The sequence below is a fragment of the Gallinula chloropus genome (genome assembly GCF_964237585.1).
Source record: "Gallinula chloropus genome assembly, chromosome: 5".
Lineage (NCBI taxonomy): Eukaryota > Metazoa > Chordata > Aves > Gruiformes > Rallidae > Gallinula > Gallinula chloropus.
The window spans coordinates 10,908,987-10,926,280 of record NC_140090.1 but is presented as its reverse complement, the minus strand read 5'-3'; the positions used below and the strand labels follow the sequence as shown (position 1 = coordinate 10,926,280).

The 17,294-nt window shown below is 46.9% G+C and overlaps 2 protein-coding genes across 4 annotated transcripts in view; both read left to right on the top strand.

The window, feature by feature from the left end:
- KALRN (kalirin RhoGEF kinase) overlaps nucleotides 1-3,445 on the top strand; it is a gene marked incomplete at both ends in the record, with an annotated part of 502,255 nt that extends 498,810 nt beyond the window's left edge. For all 3 annotated transcript variants that reach the window (XM_084264735.1, XM_084264736.1, XM_084264734.1), the window contains 2 exons: nucleotides 459-597; nucleotides 2,900-3,445. In XM_084264735.1, coding sequence (XP_084120861.1) covers nucleotides 459-597; nucleotides 2,900-3,445 — 685 coding nt within the window. The remainder of the gene's footprint in view (nucleotides 1-458; nucleotides 598-2,899) is intronic.
- Nucleotides 3,446-9,880: 6,435 nt separating this feature from the next.
- UMPS (uridine monophosphate synthetase) lies at nucleotides 9,881-15,349 on the top strand. The gene is made up of 6 exons (XM_084264951.1): nucleotides 9,881-10,003; nucleotides 10,298-10,451; nucleotides 11,736-12,404; nucleotides 13,083-13,258; nucleotides 13,781-13,895; nucleotides 14,692-15,349. The coding sequence occupies exons 2-6, from the start codon at nucleotides 10,418-10,420 to the stop codon at nucleotides 14,871-14,873; spliced, it is 1,176 nt and encodes a 391-aa protein (XP_084121077.1). The 5' UTR covers nucleotides 9,881-10,003; nucleotides 10,298-10,417; the 3' UTR covers nucleotides 14,874-15,349.
- The last annotated feature ends 1,945 nt before the right edge of the window (nucleotides 15,350-17,294 follow it).

The following is a 17,294-nucleotide window of genomic DNA, read 5'->3' as shown; positions in this document are numbered from 1 at the left end:
GTTTATACAGATAAATAGAACTAGGTGGAAAACTTTTATTGGGTTAGTTTTCCCACAGAAGATGTAACCAGCTGAAAATGTCAGGGATTTTTTCTTTTCCTTGTTTTGCGTTATGCAACCAGCACTATAAATAAGTAGATGAACCCAAATAATTAGGAAGATCTGTTTTTCTGTTCTCAAAGGAATCGCTTCCATCTATTGAATCCATCCTTAAGCAAATGAGTTCACTTTGAGGCTGTTGCTAGATTTTTTTCAAGGAACAGAGATAACAATTGAAAACTAATCACTCTGCTACTTCCATGGCCTGCAGTACCTTGAGATAGCATTAAATACTCATCAGATTGTAGCTTCCTCTATCATTTTAGTCACAAATTTTCCACTGCAAATTTGTTTTCAAACATTAACTGTTCCCAGAGATACCATGTGATCTTTCATGGGCAGGTCTGATTTGTTTGTAGGATGGATGACGGCCGTCTCTTAGATTATCTCATGAACCACGATGAACTTATGGAGGAAAAAGTCGCTTTCTATATAAGAGACACAATGGAAGCCTTGCAGTATCTTCACAACTGCAGAGTGGCTCACTTAGACATAAAGGTAAGACAAAAAGACACTGATGACATCGTTCGCTGTGCTGGTACAGAGTTCCCAGCTGCCTGGACAGGGAGGAGGGGCAGTCTGTACCTCAAAGGGATAATCACTAAATGGACAAGCACTGCCTTTCAGACCTAGTGACCAGAGAAAGGACTTGCTGACCTGTGGCACAAGGACTCTGTCCTCCTTCAGACAAGAGATGCATCTATTTCTTTGATCCACTGGCTTGTTCTCAGGGGCTTTCTGGGTTTAATGGAGGAGAAGGGGATGCCTGAGACATGAGTGAGATCTCACTAGTGCCTGACTGAGGGGGAAGTAGAAGATAAACCCATGGGGTATGGTTTGGGCTCACACCATACCAACATAGCTTCATTACTAAGCTTCCAGAGCAGAGCTGGCTTGTGCCCAGGCAGGTTGGGGCCAACCAGAAGGAGCACGTGTCTCCTTCTGTATCCGCAGCAGTGCCCTGGAGAGCCCAAAGAGAGGGGAGGGTATAGGAGGTGGGGAAGGCTGGCAGGGACAAAGGAAAGCAGCATGCTGCATTGTGCTGCAGAGCCTGAGAGGGAAACTGGGTGGGAAAAACACCCAGGGAGAGGTTCAGAGGAAGAACAAGCTGCACTGTGGAGAAGAAATTCAGACAGTCTCTGACATCATGCTCGGTTGGATTAGCACAGCTTGTGCCTCCTCTTATAGTGCACATGGCAGGAGGCACTATACTGTCCTGGATTCATCACTGAACTGATGTCCTCACCAACTTCCCAGTTGTCTTGGATGACAGAGAACTAGCGATTGAAGTTACGATCAAGTGTTTTGAGCTCTGTGATCTGCCAGGAATATCAGATAATCTATAATTTTTTTCAGACTTAAAGGCCAATTAAAAACAGAGGATGAGAGGTGAATTTAGCTTTCTTGTACAGTGGACAATCAAGCTCCAATGAGGTCTCTCTGTCCCCAGGCATGTCAGAGGAAGCGATTCTTTCGTTCTTCTGCTGCCTACAACCACTACAAAAATCCAAAAATCCTTTTGTACAGTACCTTCTGTGAGCATTAGTCCCAAAAGGCTAAATCATCCAGGTTTCTTTCAGTAGGCTGTTTGTATTTCCTGCTGTATTTATAGGACCTGTCAAAAAGTAGGTATCACTTGGAGGTAAGGAACTGCGCTGAATTCTCTATTTGATCATAAGATACTTGCCAGAAACAAGGTGGGAAGTGAATTTTCTGTGACCTATTTACAGTTCTCCTGAATGAAGAATGCTAATTAAAGTGCCTTCTGTTGCTGAGTAGGAAGCAGGGGACACGTTGGTACTGACAGCAGACCTAGCCATGGTCTGTTTTGTCCCAAGATCCTGCTAGGAGGGCGTTGATTTTGTCAGGCAGACTGCACAAGAGTGAGCAGAGAGATTCGAACAGCCGTGTAGTGAACTTTATATATATTTATATATATATATATAGCCATAAGGCAGCAGTAAAATATGCATGAGGATGAGGGGCTGTAAGACAGAGAAGTGAGTCTGGAGAGGGTGCAAGAAGTAAATTCAGAAATCATCTCAGAGCCAACAAAGGAATCAAAATCCATTCTGAGTCCCTAGAGTAGAGTATATGGGCAATGCTCAGCATCTCCCACTGAGAAAGAGAGAGAGAGAGGTCTTAAATACTGAGAGAGCTGGTAAGAAAGAGAGAAATACAGCTGGGGTGAAATTTAATTGCATTCTGGCTTAGAAGACCTGATTGTGTCCTGGTGTTTATGAGGGAACACTGGCAGCTCCATCTGTGTCAAGTGACAGCAACAGCACTAGCACACACTGTTGTCCCCCCAGCACACGCGGTAGTGGGAGCAGAGCTGAACATTTACTTCATGAAGTGTGTTTCTGCTGCAAGATATGCACATGGATGGAGTGATGTAGGCAAATAGAATGGGCATAAACTGATCTGGTACACAACTCTTGTCTCAAAATTTAAAAATCTGTCAGTGTTCTTAATCTGGAGAGATGAGTTTGGGAAAATATACTGTAAGTGTGTGGGGCAATGTGCAAGATCCCAGTGTGTTGCCCTAGTGCAAAACAAGGGTGTTGCTATTGCAACTTCATCGGTGATCCAAATTTACAGCAGTGGAAAGGAGCAGCTGAGCTGCTTCCTTGTCATTCACTCTCCTGATCTGTACCTCCCACATTGGATTAAATGTGAGTTTTGATTGGCTATCAAACCTTAAAAGCAAAACTAAATACTTAGATAGAGGCTTGTCTAGAATGAATTCCACACAAAAATATAATATGATAATAAGCTTTTGTTATTATATTTTCAACAGCCAGAAAATCTGCTCATTGATTTAAGGATTCCGGTACCTCGTGTCAAGATCATTGATTTGGAAGATGCAGTTCAGATCACAGGTCATTACCACATCCACCACCTCCTTGGAAACCCAGAGTTTGCAGCTCCTGAAGTTATCCAAGGCCTTCCTGTCTCCCTGAGTGCAGATATCTGGAGTACTGGTGTCCTCACCTATGTCATGTTAAGTGGTGTGTCTCCATTCCTGGATGAAAGCAAAGAGGAGACTTGTATCAATGTGTGCAGAGTAGATTTCAGCTTCCCACCTGAGTACTTCTCTGACGTGAGCCATGCCGCCAGGGATTTCATCAACGTCATCCTCCAGGAAGACTTCAGGAGAAGGCCGACAGCAGCCACTTGTTTACAGCATCCATGGTTGCAACCACACAATGGCAGCTATTCCAAGATCCCACTGGATACCTCCCGCTTGGCATCCTTCATTGAGCGCCGCAGGCACCAGTACGATGTGCACCCGGTCCCCAGCGTCAAGAGTTTCCTGATGAGCAGGCTGAACCCGGGCACGTAATGCCTGCACCCCTGGGGTCCCACACTGCTGGTGCTGAGGCAAGGCGCAGGCAGCGAGCAGGCACAGAGCAGATCTCTCTGTACATAGTCCCGTACCCGGCGTTTGCATTTCACGTGGCTTCCCTAACTGTGGGGTACACATCATTCCGGAGGTGGGACTACCTGCCCAGTATCTCGGGATGAAAGCAAAAGGGGGGTGACAGGAGCAGGTACCGTCTCCCTCCTTCCCTTGGTGGGGCTCCTCTTGGGACATGTACTATCACCGCACCCACTGCCAAAAAAAGGACTGTGGGAAGCAAACACGAACTGCAAATGAGAGTTGAAATTGCAGTTGCCTTAATCTCTGTGAGGCAGCCTTACAAGAAATCCTCTTGGTCTTATCGAACTAATTCCAAAACGTACGAGAGATTAGGAGTAGGCTAGTGGCAGGGAGTGAGACTAGGCTGACCTTAGCGTGTACTGCAGAACTGGACCAAAGTCAGATTTTGCTGAAAACATCACAAGCCAGCTCCAGGTAACAGGCAGATTGTGCACGCCCCGTATGCCCGAGCCTGCTGCGATTCCAGCGGGGACTTTGCCTGTGTAGGACACGCAGGATCAGGCCCTGGTCACTGCTGGGTCGTCTTCCGTGGTGGCGTAGCTTAGACACACTCTCGTTGCGTGTAGTGCTCAGACCAAAATCCCCTGTTAATCCTCGGGCTTTCTGCTGTGTCAAGTCAACATGCAAGTCAACAAGTCAACCTTCCGGAGCTATGATTAAGGCAATGAATTTGTTGAAGAATACAGCTGGTTTTGACAAAGCACAATGGGACTACGATGGGGTTTGTGTTTTTTTTTTTAAAAGCATTTTATAAACACTGTACAGAAATCTTTTGCAAAACCTGTGCATTGAGAAAAGGCTGTGTCCAATTTTTGCAGTATCTGTAAACTAGATGATGATGACAATGACAATTTTTTCTATCACAGGTTTTCAGTTATACATATATTGTATCATATATATAAATATATATATATAAAGGATCCTGTTCCATTTCTAGCTTCAGAATTGCTTGGCCCAAAGTCCATCTAAGCCTTTCAGAGTGCAGTAGGAGTGGTGAGTTCATCCTTGTGCTTACAGCTTGAAAGTTGTTTTCAGTGTTGAAAGTAAGTCGTTCGTTTCATTTCCAAACCTGTAAATATCCCTCAGCTGCCCTTAGCACCTCATCACCAAAGCATTCGTGAGGATATTTTTATGTCCAAAGCCTAATTTGTAATAAAATAAGAAATATTCACAATTAAAACATTTCTCTCTTGCAAGCCAAGTTACGACATCATCATATTGATGTTACAGTGATGGAGCCAGCCTTAAGTATATCCAATGCAGGGAGTCCGCAGTGGCAAATCAGCAGTTTGTGGGCTGGCCAAATCTTGCTCTCTAGCAGTGGGACTGGGAGGGGAAACCGCTCCCTGGCTGGGGCTTCCCCATCTACAGCTTTGAGAGTGATGATCAAAGAGATTTCATTTCTCCCCCCCCACCACCTCCCCGGCATGTGAGGACTTTGTCTCAGTGCTGAGTGCCATTGCTGTGCCTGCAGTGGGAAGCGTGAGTTGTTACCAAAGGTTTTCCTACGGAAAAGGGCTCGATCTGACCATGTGTGCTCAGTAAAAACTCTCTTGTAACAGCCAGAGTCACATTGTGTTCACCATCCTGGTCACTGCACTGTGAGCCTGCCATACATCTGCAGGAGCCAAAGCTGTCTCTGCCAGCAGGTGGTGGAGATACTCTGCAAGTACTGTTAAACTCTCAGGGCTCTGACAGCCCTTTTTTTGCCCCACTGCCAAGCTTAGTTTCAGGGCAGGTCGGAGACTTGGCCCTTCTCTTTGTGCTTGCTCTGTCAGCACACTGGAGCAGTTAGGATTTTGCTAGTGGAGGGAAAGGAGGCACAGCCAAACCCCCATCATTCAGCACGGCGTGCGCACGATACAGAACAGCTGTTGAGGTCCGGGGGCCAGTCAGAAGGGTGAGCCTAGGTGCCTGAGCAGAGCCAGAAGCAGCATACAAGGCAGTGTCGCTGATGGAGAGAGATCTAAAACAGGGGAAGTCGTGGAAAGGTTTGACAGAGACAGTGTTCACAGAAGGCTAAAACTTCTGGATCAGGTAAACCTGTCTCAGTGTCACTCTGCAGTGCAGCAGCCGGTTTTCTAAGCAGCTCAGCAGCACCTCTTAGACAAAGACCAGACTCTGTCCTGAGCAAGAGCGCAAAGCGATTTCTTAGCAACTGAAACTTCTCCAGAGACCGTTGACCAAGGGGTACTTTAATTAGCATCAGCCTCAGGTACTTTCTTGCTACAGGACTGTTTGTTCTTCATCTTGTTGTCGAAGCTGGCTCTTTGTGCTGTGATTGTGCTGCCCTTAAAAAGATGTTTATGGAGGTGTCGTTTATAAAACCCACCGCTTTTATTAGGTACAGTTTAAGCTACAGTCTTTCTGCTTGGCATTAACACAAACAAATCCTCATGTATCACATGAAATCTGAAGTTATTTAGCATTTTATTTTGCCACCTCCTGCATTCACATCTCACACTGCCACAGCAGAGGCTCTGGATGCACAGGGAAAGCAGCTGGGTGGTTTAAGGGAATATTGAAGCCTCCACTTGCTATGAAATAGCAGACAAAAAAGCCAAATGAGGATACACATTTAGGTATTGGTGCTTAGATTCAAAAGAGATCCTTCTTCAAGGGAGAGCTGGAGGTGCTGAGCTCTGAAGACTTTTGAATGTCATGGGGTTGCTTTCTGCTACAGCTCTTTTCTCTGTATTCATGTTAGAAAAGGCCTTTTCCTGGGCACTGCTCTTCTTGCAGCCCATTTGGGAAAACTGGAGGCCATTACTACTTCCAGATAGGGTTGTGATTATGAACCATCCTTGCATTTTTATCTTAAAGATTTCTTTTGCCTGAATAATATGAATTTGACATGAAACGCTGCCATATGATACAGAGGAAGTATTCTCACCTTGCTCTCTCGAGGGCTTTTTCAGCCAAACTCCACAGATCCAACAGGTCCTGCAGCCCTGTTGTAACTCTGGTTTAAACAGATCACAGAAGTTGAGTAAATAGGCCTGGAGTGAGCCCACTGAGTGCGGGGCACCACAGCCAATCCCCTTTGCAGCATTCTCCCACTACTGGATTTTTTGTCCATGAAGTACTGGAACAAACATGGGGAAATATCGTTTCATATAAAGCTCCATTAGGCCTTTACAGAGGTCCCCAGAGAGCAGAGGACTCCGAGGGGAAGATTTCCACCCACAGCTTCACCACTCAGGGTGTTCCTAAGACAGCCAAGCGAAGGTGTCATGGCAGCTGCACCCTCTGGCTTCTGTGGAGCTTCAGACCAGCTGGAACAACCAACAGTAATACTGGCAACAGAGCAGCACAAGCGCTGTGAAGAGTGGCCCTACACAGCCACCAACTCCAGGTGTCCTCATGGTGCTCTTGCCCTGCGGTGACATCAAAGTACACCTGGCTGACAGCATCACCCGCGCGCTGTGCTGGGTGACGGGCCTGCAGGAAGGCAGCAGCGAGGTGAAGCAGAGCTGGGAGGGCACAGGGACACACAGCTCTTGTTATTTAAGACGATCACATTTAGTGCATTTGTGTGGGAGTAAGAAACTAACTCTACTCTCTCTGCTCTGCTTGGAGCAGCGGGGCCAGGCCGTTTCGCTCAGCCCTGGAGAGGAACCCTGACCGCCCCTGTGGCGCTGCCAGCTCCCATCCGGTGGCCGCAGCACTTGCTGCCCTGTGGGTGATCCCCACGTCCCCACCAAGTTGCCAAGCCCCCTACACATGATACTGCAGGGGTGACACACAGCCAGTCCGGGCTCTTAGACTTTTATTATTTTAAAGCAATTCAGGCTTTAAAAGTTACAAAATTTCTCTCTTCATACTTGTACCAACGAGTCTTGTTCAGTCTTACTGCCCTTTTAATTTCATTTACTATTGGTTTTCAGTAACATCTTTAAAACCATTTTACTTCTGAAATAAGTTAAAGCTGAGACAAAGACTGTGCCCTCAACTGACCTGTACAAACTCTTTTGCTTCTCTGGAGTTTATTAGCTTTTCCAAGGATGCTGCTAGGTCTTTGTTATGAATACTGTGAACTGAGGCTAAATGCAGAGCCATACATTATGACCTGAGTACATATAACCGAATTCCAGCACCCTTGCAATGAGGGGGCTGCACTGAGTGACCTGGGATACTACAAACATCTGAGGCAGATGTAAAAGCTAGTCTGTACCACAAAGATCTTACAGGTAACTGACATGCACAGGGGCTAACCACCTGGGTTTGTGTCTGGTCCTTGCACTGCAGAGGTAGATTCTCCTCTAACACGGGGCTGGGATTTATTTTCCAGCTCATTCCTTCATGTCCCATCAGAAAATGGTGCTTTCCCAAGGAAAACAAATTAAAATCCCACTTTACTTGGCTGACTGCACACTGCCATCAAGTGATGAATTCTTGTTCTGGGATCTGTATAGTGGTGAGTGTTACCATAGCGTCAGGATGCTGAATATTCGCTGTAACTGTAGTCTTCGTTATGGAGCTAGTGAAAAACCAACATCTTCTCTACTCAAGCCATATTTCACCTTCATGTCCAACTTCTGATGCTGGTGCTTTTACTTCTCTTTCTACCAAACTGTTCAGCGTTGCTCTGCCACTGAAGCCAATTTGCTGATAACCTTTGGAAGGCAAATGCAATAGAAAGTGCAAAAAAAAAAAAAAAATCAACCAACCCCTTAACTCTCAGTTTTACTACTGGGATGAGAGCAAACAGTTGGAATGTGTTGATGCTTTTCAATCTTCGCAACAATCAAGTGAAGGAGGAAAAAAGAAACAGTATTGCTAACAGCTCAGCATTTTCAAGGTGCAAAGTAATTCCACAGCCTTAATTATTTCAGTGTATTGCTGGTCTGCCTTAAATGTATCTTCAGTTTTCTTGCGGATTTCATTTTGTATGCACACAATGTTGTTTTGTAAAGGTTTGTAAATATTTCCTTTGTAAGTCTAACCCCTCATGTGTACTGTTGTGAGGTGATTACTTGCTGTCCCATGTTGTTATTACTATACTGCAGTATATATGATCATCTACAGATGTAGCTTCAAACTGTACATCTTCTGTCCTTGCATTCCTATAAATAGAGTATACTAATGACATGGTTTCTGGGCTTTTTTGATTAAATACAGTTGTTCAGAGACCAGGTGAGTCTTATTTCACACGTACGGCGATCTTTTTGAGGCCTTGCAGACTCAGAGCTCGCCGATGGCTGACCGTTGATGGTTCGGGCTCATCCTTTCAGGAGGGGTGTTCACAGGGAACCAGAGCAAGGTGCTGTCACTCCAGCCAACTTGCAGCCTTGCATGTGCCAACATGGAGCCCAAGCAGCCGTGGGGAGTCACCCTGAGAGCCAAACCAAACCTGCCCTGCAGCAGCCACTCCTGCTTCCCTGGGTGAAGATGCTGCCAAGGTGGGAGGGGTGTCAGAAATGCTAATGGTGCTAAGAAAGGACTCGATGTACTAGTGAAGCAGCAACTTATTATATGTTCTTGCAAGAGCGAATGTCCTGCACGGTGGGCACACCTGCAGTCAGAGTTTTCAGCATTTTATACCCTATTCCTGCCCAAAATGCCTCTTGTTTACCAATGAATTAGGTACTTCCAAGGATTACAGGAAGGCACCTCAGCTTAGGTGCCTTCTTCACAACAGTACATAATGTAACACGCACTGCATGTGTGACAGGTTCCTGCTTCCCCCCCTGGTGAAGAAAATAATACTCCTGAGCTCAGTGAGCAAAATGCAGTATCGTTCTCAGTTACTGATGTTCATCTTACATAGCCCTTAGCTGTTGTGTACCTTTGCATTGCCTGGGCCCACTGGGGCCAGATGGGGTCTCTCCAGCTTGCCTTTATCTTACTGCCAGGCAGCTGAGCTGTGTTCTCCCTTATCTTGTCCCATATCTTGATTAACAATTGTCCTTTATCTTCCTTCTACCTGCAAGACTCAGCTTTGGGCCTCGGTTTCCCCCTAAGACCACTTAAATCTTTGGTAAATGCTCCTGGCTGAGGCGGTTTGAGTCTTTTACTCCTCAGGTCAGTACAGAAGACTATCAGCCTTGTCCTACGCTGTGCAAAAGCCTCATTCCCCCACATTTCCTGCGGCGGGGGGCCGGAGAGAGGCCCGAGCGCCCCGCATGTCGTGAGTGACAGACCCCCGGGGCGCGGGCGGTGCCTCACGCCGCGGGGAACTGAGCTCCGCCCTGCGGGGCCGGGTGTTTCGGGGACCGGCCCCGCGCTGTCCTCCCTCCCCGCGCAGGCGCACCCCGCCCGTCCCGGCGCCGCTCCGTCATCTGTGGGCGCCGCGCGGCAGGGATGGCGGTTGAGGGGTGCGTGGTAGCGGCGGCGGCGCGGACGCTGCGTGAGGCGGGCGCTCTGCGCTTCGGCAGCTTCGTGCTGAAGAGTGGCCAGGCCTCCCCCGTGTACATCGACCTGCGCGGCCTCGCCTCCCGCCCGCCGCTCCTCCGGCAGGTGCGGGGGCGTCCCCGGGGGGCGGGAGGCCGGGCCGGGCGGCGTCTGCCTGCGCCACGCAGGTGGCGGGTATCTCCCCGGCTGGCGGGGCGCGGGCTCTCTTGTGCGTGAAGGGCGGGCGGGGGGAGCCCCGGGGGTGCCGCTGGGGCCACTCCAGGAGCCCGCCGGGCAGGGCCGTGGGGCTGCCGGCTCGCTGCGGGGCGGCGCGGAGAGCCCGCTTATCGCGCCTGGGAGCCGGGCGCGCTCAGCCACGGTCCCTCCGGCCCTCGGAAACCCGCGGTGTTCCCTTGGCAGGTTGCAGGTCTCCTGTTCCAGACGGCCGCAGGAGCGGGACTCGAGTACGACTGCGTGTGCGGCGTCCCTTACACGGCACTGCCCCTGGCCACCATCATCTGCTCTGAAAACCAGGTTCCCATGCTTATACGGAGGAAGGAAGCAAAAGACTACGGTAAAACCTTCAAACTGAGAGCTTGTGCCTACCTGTGGTCTAGTTTGTGAAATGGCTTTGGTCTGTTTGTGGTTCACTTGTTATGTGCTGCACTTTGGTCACGGTAACCCCAGGCAATGGGGCAGAGTGGCTGGAGAGCTGCCTGGAGGAGAAGGCCCTGGGGGTGTTAGTGAGCAGCCAGCTGAAGGTGAGCCCCTAGTGTGACCAGGGGACCAAGAAGGCCAACAGCATCCTGGCCTGTGTCAGGAATGGTGTGACCAGCAGGAGTAGGGAAGTGATTGTTCCATTGTACGCAGCTCTGGTGAGGCTGCACCTTGGGTAGTGTGTGCAGTTTTGGGCCCCTCACTTCAGGAAGGAGATTGAGATGTTAGAGCATCTCCAGAGAAGGGTAATGAAGCTAGTGAAGGGTTTGGAGCACAAGTCCTGTGAGGAACAGCTGAGGGAACCGGGGCTTTTTAGTGGAGGGAAAAGGAGGCTGAGGGGAAACCTTCTCACTCTCTACAGCTACCTGCAAGGAGAATGAAAGGGCAATCAAGCATTGGAACAGGCTGTCCAGGGAACTGATGGAGTCACCATCCCTGGAGTATTTAAAAGGTGTTTAGATGTTGTACTTTGGTGTCACATAGGTTGCAAAGCTGAACGTGGGCTCCTTCTCTAGGAGCATAATGTTCACCTGCTGCTCACTGTTGCCTGGTCAGGTTAGGCATCCTTTGTTTGCTTCTCATGGACATATATCTGTTGTTGGTTAGGGCAAAGGCACCTGAGGGCTTTACTTCTTCTCATTGTTCAAACAGGCATATCAAGCATTGAGTAGTGTCGGTGGTTAATAGGAAATATGCTAAGGAGTGCCATAACTTCGCTGCTTTAAAGATGTTTTAAATAAGTGGAGAAAATAGTTTTGTAATTTTGAGCATTTTGATTCATGGCAATAACAAACTTGTGGAGTCATACAAAGAGTTAAATCAGTGTAGTTAGCAATATGTCCCTTTTTGTTAATGGAACATAACTTCTGGAAGCATAAGGAAGTATTTTATTCACTGTGGTAAGAACTGTAACTGGTGTCAAGTAATAACCAAATTACTTCTCCATACTGCCAGTGAATGTGAAATTCCCATTCTTTTCAAGTCCAGTTCCATTTGGCTTCAGCATATGCTGTGGTGTATGCTTCTATGTGGGACAGACACGATCTTTATTTTAGCATAGAGAGTTAAAGTTGTGATACTTGAGGGGGTTTTGGGTCTTGTGAACTTTTCTTCATTTGGTGCTTTGCCTTTTATCTTTAAGGTACCAAGCGGCTGGTGGAAGGTGCCATTAATCCAGGAGAAACGTGCTTGATCATTGAAGATGTGGTGACGAGTGGCTCCAGCGTCCTGGAAACTGCAGAAGTGCTTCAGAAAGAAGGGTTGAAAGTCACCGATGCCGTGGTGCTGCTGGACAGGGAGCAGGGTGGGAAGGCCAGGTTAGAGGAGCGTGGAATTCGCCTGCACTCCGTCTGCACGTTGTCTGGGGTGATGGAGATTCTTCAGCAGGAGGGAGAAGTGACTGCAGAGATGGCTGAAAGGGTGAAGAAATTCATTCAGGAAAATATGTTTGAACCCGTGGCTCAGAATGGCCCCGCTCCCCTGAAGAGACTGTGTAAGGAGCTGAGCTTCAGCACCCGTGCCAAGCTGCCAGGGGTGCACCCAATTGCAGCCAGGCTCCTCTCACTTATGGAAAGGAAGCAGACAAACTTGTGCCTTTCTGCTGATGTCACTAGCTCCAAAGAGCTGCTGCAGTTAGCTGCTAGCCTGGGCCCCAGCATTTGTGTCCTGAAGACTCACATAGATATCCTGGATGACTTCACCCAAGAGGTGGTGAAGGAGTTGAGAGTGCTTGCGGATCGACACGAGTTCCTGATTTTTGAAGACAGGAAATTTGCAGACATTGGGAACACTGTGAAACATCAATATGAAGGTGATTATCATCAGCCTCGATTCACTGTAACTTTGCTGCTGGCATGTGTAGCTGCAGCACTGGCACAGGATGCCAGGAGAGATAGTGGCATCTCCAAGCCTTGGAGAAGACTCGAGGGGATGAGGCCCTGAGCAACCTGATCTAGCTTTGAAGTTAACCCTGCTGAGAGGGCAGGACCTCCCCTGATCTTTTTATGAATCTATGGTTGTGCTCAGTAAGTACCTTGAGTAGTTTTTGCTGTGAGAAAATGCAGCGTGGCTCCTTAGGGGAGCCTGCTATCGTGTGCTTGTGTGCTTGTTACACCTTTCACTTGGTACTGCATCTGCAACTGTAAAACTGAGGGTTTTTTGTGATCCATTTGTCCCTTATGATCTGCATGCTGTATTAAAAGGTAGCACCTGTGCCAGGGGATTTGTAGGCTTCCATAAATGCCTCAGTGAATATTAAAGGCGAGACACTAAGAAGTGTTTGTGAAAAGTAGGACTGAGAGATTATGCTTTGCAGTTAGCTGTCAGGACTGTCTGATGAGACTGAACTTGTAACTGTCAAGCTTCAGTAGTAAAACTGTCTTTTAAAATGGGACTGATTTAGCATGCAGCCAGCTTTGTTCAACTCGTGTTTCCAGTCCACTACATTTCTGATAACACTTTGCCTGTGTGTTCCTATCTGTGTTCTCAGGTGGCGTCTTCAAAATCGCATCCTGGTCAGACATCGTTAATGCCCATGTAGTTCCAGGCTCTGGAGTTGTGAAAGGTCTGAAGGAAGTAGGTCTTCCTCTCCAGCGTGGCTGTCTCCTGGTTGCTGAGATGAGCTCCCAAGGGTCCCTTGCGACGGGTGAATACACCAAAGCTGCAGTAAGTAGGCAGTCTTGTTTCTGGTTAAAAGTTTGTAAAACGTTGTGGCAAGGAGGCTCTGTGCTTTTTCTAATATCTGCACTGCCAGGAGTCTCCCCAGCTCTAACTATAACTGTTACAGGGTTTGGGGTTTTTTCCCCTCCTGTGGAGACTCAGAAATCTGGCAGTGTGGAGTTTAAAGGTTGCAGCTGTAGGCAGTGATGTAAGGTGGTCAGAGTTCACACTGGATTCTAGCAAACATGCCAAGTTTACTAATGTGTCCCCCCCCTTTTTTTTTTACCTCTTAAGCAATAAATTTCTCCATAGTTTAAGTTAATTCATTGCATAGAAATCTAATGTTCATGTTCATCCCTGGATTGGGGAGGGGTGTCAGCTCTGGGTAACTACACTGGTAAAGCAAGAACAGGGTTTCATATCCCTGCCTTGTGCAGCTTAGCGTGTGAAAGGGTGAATGAGAAACAGATTGCTAGTTGAACTTAACTTTAGATGCATTGCTTGTAACTGTTTACTGACCTTTGTCAGGTACAGATGGCTGAAGACAACTCAGATTTTGTTTTTGGATTCATATCTGGATCTAGAGTTAGTAATAAACCAGAATTTCTTCACTTAACCCCGGGCGTGCAGCTGCAAGCAGAAGGTAACTTTTTTTTCTGAAATACTTAGCCTTACAATAAGTGATCCAGCCTTGGGTGAAAAAATGACTTCTGAAGGGGTTGCTGATTCTCTGGTGGGAGGTATCTGTGTTTGCCATTATGGGCTGCCTCTGTATTTCTGGGTATGCTGATCCTTTTGCTAGTAGCTCTGAGAGGCAACCAGCAAGCTGTGCAGCTTTCTTCGTGTGCTGACGTTTGCACATACCATAGAGCACAGTCCTTAAAACATGTGAAAGGTCTTCAGGTAAGTGTCAGGGTAGATCTACAACTGCTCAGTAGGAGTAGAAAAAGAGATTTTTAACAACTACAGAACTATGACTGTGACATGGATACTGATACAGACGTGGTATCAACAGATTGGGAGCCTTATATTCACTAAACAAGTTCTCACTGAGCCAGGTAAGGGAGATGTGCTTCTCTGCAGTACAGGTTTCTTACGAGACCTGAAGTGAAGCCACAAGCCTTTACGTCAGCGTTTGGGGGTCTTGCCTATTCTGAGAAGGGTAAGGCTTATTTCAGTAATCCTGATCAGTGCCTCTTTGTGCAACTATTCCATCTGTTGTGATTGGTAAATCACAAAGAAGGAAGGAGGGTGTTATCTGTCAAACTTGATCTGTGTAACAGGGGGTTCGTTAGTTGGAGACACAGTTCTGGGTTACTTTTGTGGATTGTTAGGGCAAAACCTGCAACAGCATACCTGTTCTCTGCTCCAGCACCTCCTTGAAGCTTTTTAGTAGATACAGTTTTGCACAAACTAAAAGACTGCTGTTTCTATTTCAGGTGATAACCTTGGGCAGAAGTACCGAAGCCCCAAGGAAGTCATTAGTGAGAAAGGTTCAGATATCATTATCGTGGGACGTGGCATCTTGTCAGCTTCAGACCGTCTTCAGGAAGCAGAGAAGTACAGGAAGGCAGCTTGGGAGAGCTATGTTAGCAGGCTTGGTATTCATGCAGAAGACTGAGAGCAAACCACTTCCAGTCAAAAAGCAAAGCAAAGCTGGTGGAGCAGCAGTTGTCAGGAGACTTCCAATTAAATACATATACACTCCAGCCATTAGAAAACTGCCCTTTTGGAGAACAGTGTTACTAACTAAATTGCACAAGTTGCACATGCCATGGTTGTTTTATTAATATTTGAATGTACAAAACAAAACTTCATGCCCAGTTTTTAGCCTTAATATCTTTTCTCTGGTGAAAAAAATCCTTGCTTGAAACACTCCAAGGGTACTTGTTTTGCTGTTGCTTTTGTTTCTCCTCCTCATCCTCAAACTCCTTCTGGCTGTGTTAACAGCGTTTTGCTGTTCTCAAAGAAACTTCACCTGCAGACCTGACCTGCTGCCCTGCTCTCACAAGCTTACTCAGCTCTGTTGTTTCCAAGGAGCAAATACGGATCTTAATCTCACACTGTGAAACTGAATAATGTGGTAATAAACACTTTTGCTACCATTTTGCTCTCATTGGGTCTGTTTGTCTTCTGTGGCAGTGTGAAATAGTGTTTTCAGAACCCCATGATGATAAGTTTCTGGTGTGTTGGTGACTGCAGGATTTACCCATGATTCTCTTTAAAGAGCTACAAGGAATTTGTTAGAGCAACTAACAGGTGTCTGCTTCATTACAGTGGAGCTATTGATTCCTCTAATGAAAATCAAAACCAGACATTTGGTTTATTGAGGCTTTGAGACAATAGCTGGAATACTTCCAGGAACTGCTTATCAGTCTTCACAAGGTATTTCTACTTCTTACTCACTCACTCTGTGATTGGTGTTGATAAGAAAGGATTGAATATCCTTAAATCTAGTGTATGTATGGTTGGAAATTCCCTTGAATTTCCACTGGAGTAATCTGTGCAGCATGTCTAAGACCAAGGTACACAGGCTGGGGTTGGAGGGGTGTGTATTCTGCTGCTTGAATTGGTGATTTTGTGCTCTGTCAGCAGCAAGACTTCAGAGATGTACAGCTGCAAGGATTCCTGGCTCTCTAGGAGTCTGGGGGGTGACAGCTCACCTTCTAGCACTGCACACATTCCCTGGGACCATGCTTCCATTCCCCTTTGTGGAGGGGCTTAAAATTGGCTACTGTGGGGAGAATATTAGGATTTACTGGAGGGTTGTGACTTGTTTTTCTTGAGGTTATCATTTGTTTGTGAGTCTTATGTACTGTAATTTACATGGGGAGAACTCCCATCAAGGAAAGGTGAAGGCTTTCCTGGCTGCTTTCTGCAGGTGGGGTGTGTTGTGTTGTGCAGCTGCCTTGCAGCAGTCGGAGATCCAGGAGACTTCACATCAACTTGGAAGTGAAAGGAGGAGGGCTTGGGATTTGTTTACTGTCTCACGGCCTTGAGGCTCGGAGCAGAAACAACTTTCTCACCCAAACCGTTTTGTAGAAAATAACGTTTTACCACCAGAGGGAGCTGAGACTCTATTTTTCGGAGTAGTTGACGCCCTAACTCTTTATGCCCGATAGTGTCTAGTGACACAAACTCTCTAGACAGCCTTAAAATCATCATCTGTCCGGCGTTCAACAAATCACACCCTTTCTGATGCATCATTTAAAGGAGAGTTAACCAGAACGCAGCCTTTGACTGGAGTTCAGCACTCTGTGTTGCAAGCTCACAACAGCAGCAGGTTTTTTGTGAGTTCAGTACTTCCCACTAACTGCTGAATCCTGTGAAGTGGGTGGCTGACATCTACACAGCTAAATCCCCAAGCAGGGTCTGCTGAGAGCTGCTTTATCAGGCCTCCAGCTGGAAAAAACACCAACTGGGTTTGGAGAGATTGATGTGATCTAATCTCCAGTCACTTTTAAAGGATAGAAGATATCTAGGACTAATTTTCCTTACAAAACAAGTTGTTTGAAGCAGATTCAGACGGAGAAACATCATTTCACAGCACTTGGTTGTGAGCTCTGGAAATCATCCAGAAAGGGCTGTATTCTGGTGCCTCATCTGACACTTGAGGTCACAGACATTTCAATTAGTAAAACAAGCCCGTGTTACCTCCTATATGCATTCTTCTGTCAGAATGATTATAGTAAACAAGTGTGTGCACTTTCCTTGAGGCACCTGGAAGTGATTAAAAATCCATTTCCAATTAAGAACAAATGTCAATTTCCTTGCTTGCCCCTGCTGTGCACATTCATCGCATAGTTCCTGCTGTTGGTCCCGGCTGTTCCTAACATGGGAACTAGGTCACAATTCACAAAACTCATTTGCATCATAATATATCAAGCTGAAAGTCTTGCAGTTCATTATCTGATTGAGTCTGGGGTAAAGGCTAAGGCTACGTTTAAATTACTGGGTTATCACGGGGTGTGTGTTATCTGGGAGGCAGGCATTTATATGAAACTCTGATCCTGGAGGATGGTTTATAGGAGACTGCAAGGAT

What these genes read in the sequence shown, in the direction of transcription:
- UMPS (XM_084264951.1), top strand. Translation starts at nt 10,418, where the DNA reads ATGCTTATACGGAGGAAGGAAGCAAAAGACTACG. An exon ending in GAAGGAAGCAAAAGACTACG is followed by an intron (nt 10,452 to 11,735) that starts GTAAAACCTTCA and finishes TTTATCTTTAAG; the next exon opens with GTACCAAGCGGCTGGTGGAA. An exon ending in CGTGCAGCTGCAAGCAGAAG is followed by an intron (nt 13,896 to 14,691) that starts GTAACTTTTTTT and finishes TTTCTATTTCAG; the next exon opens with GTGATAACCTTGGGCAGAAG.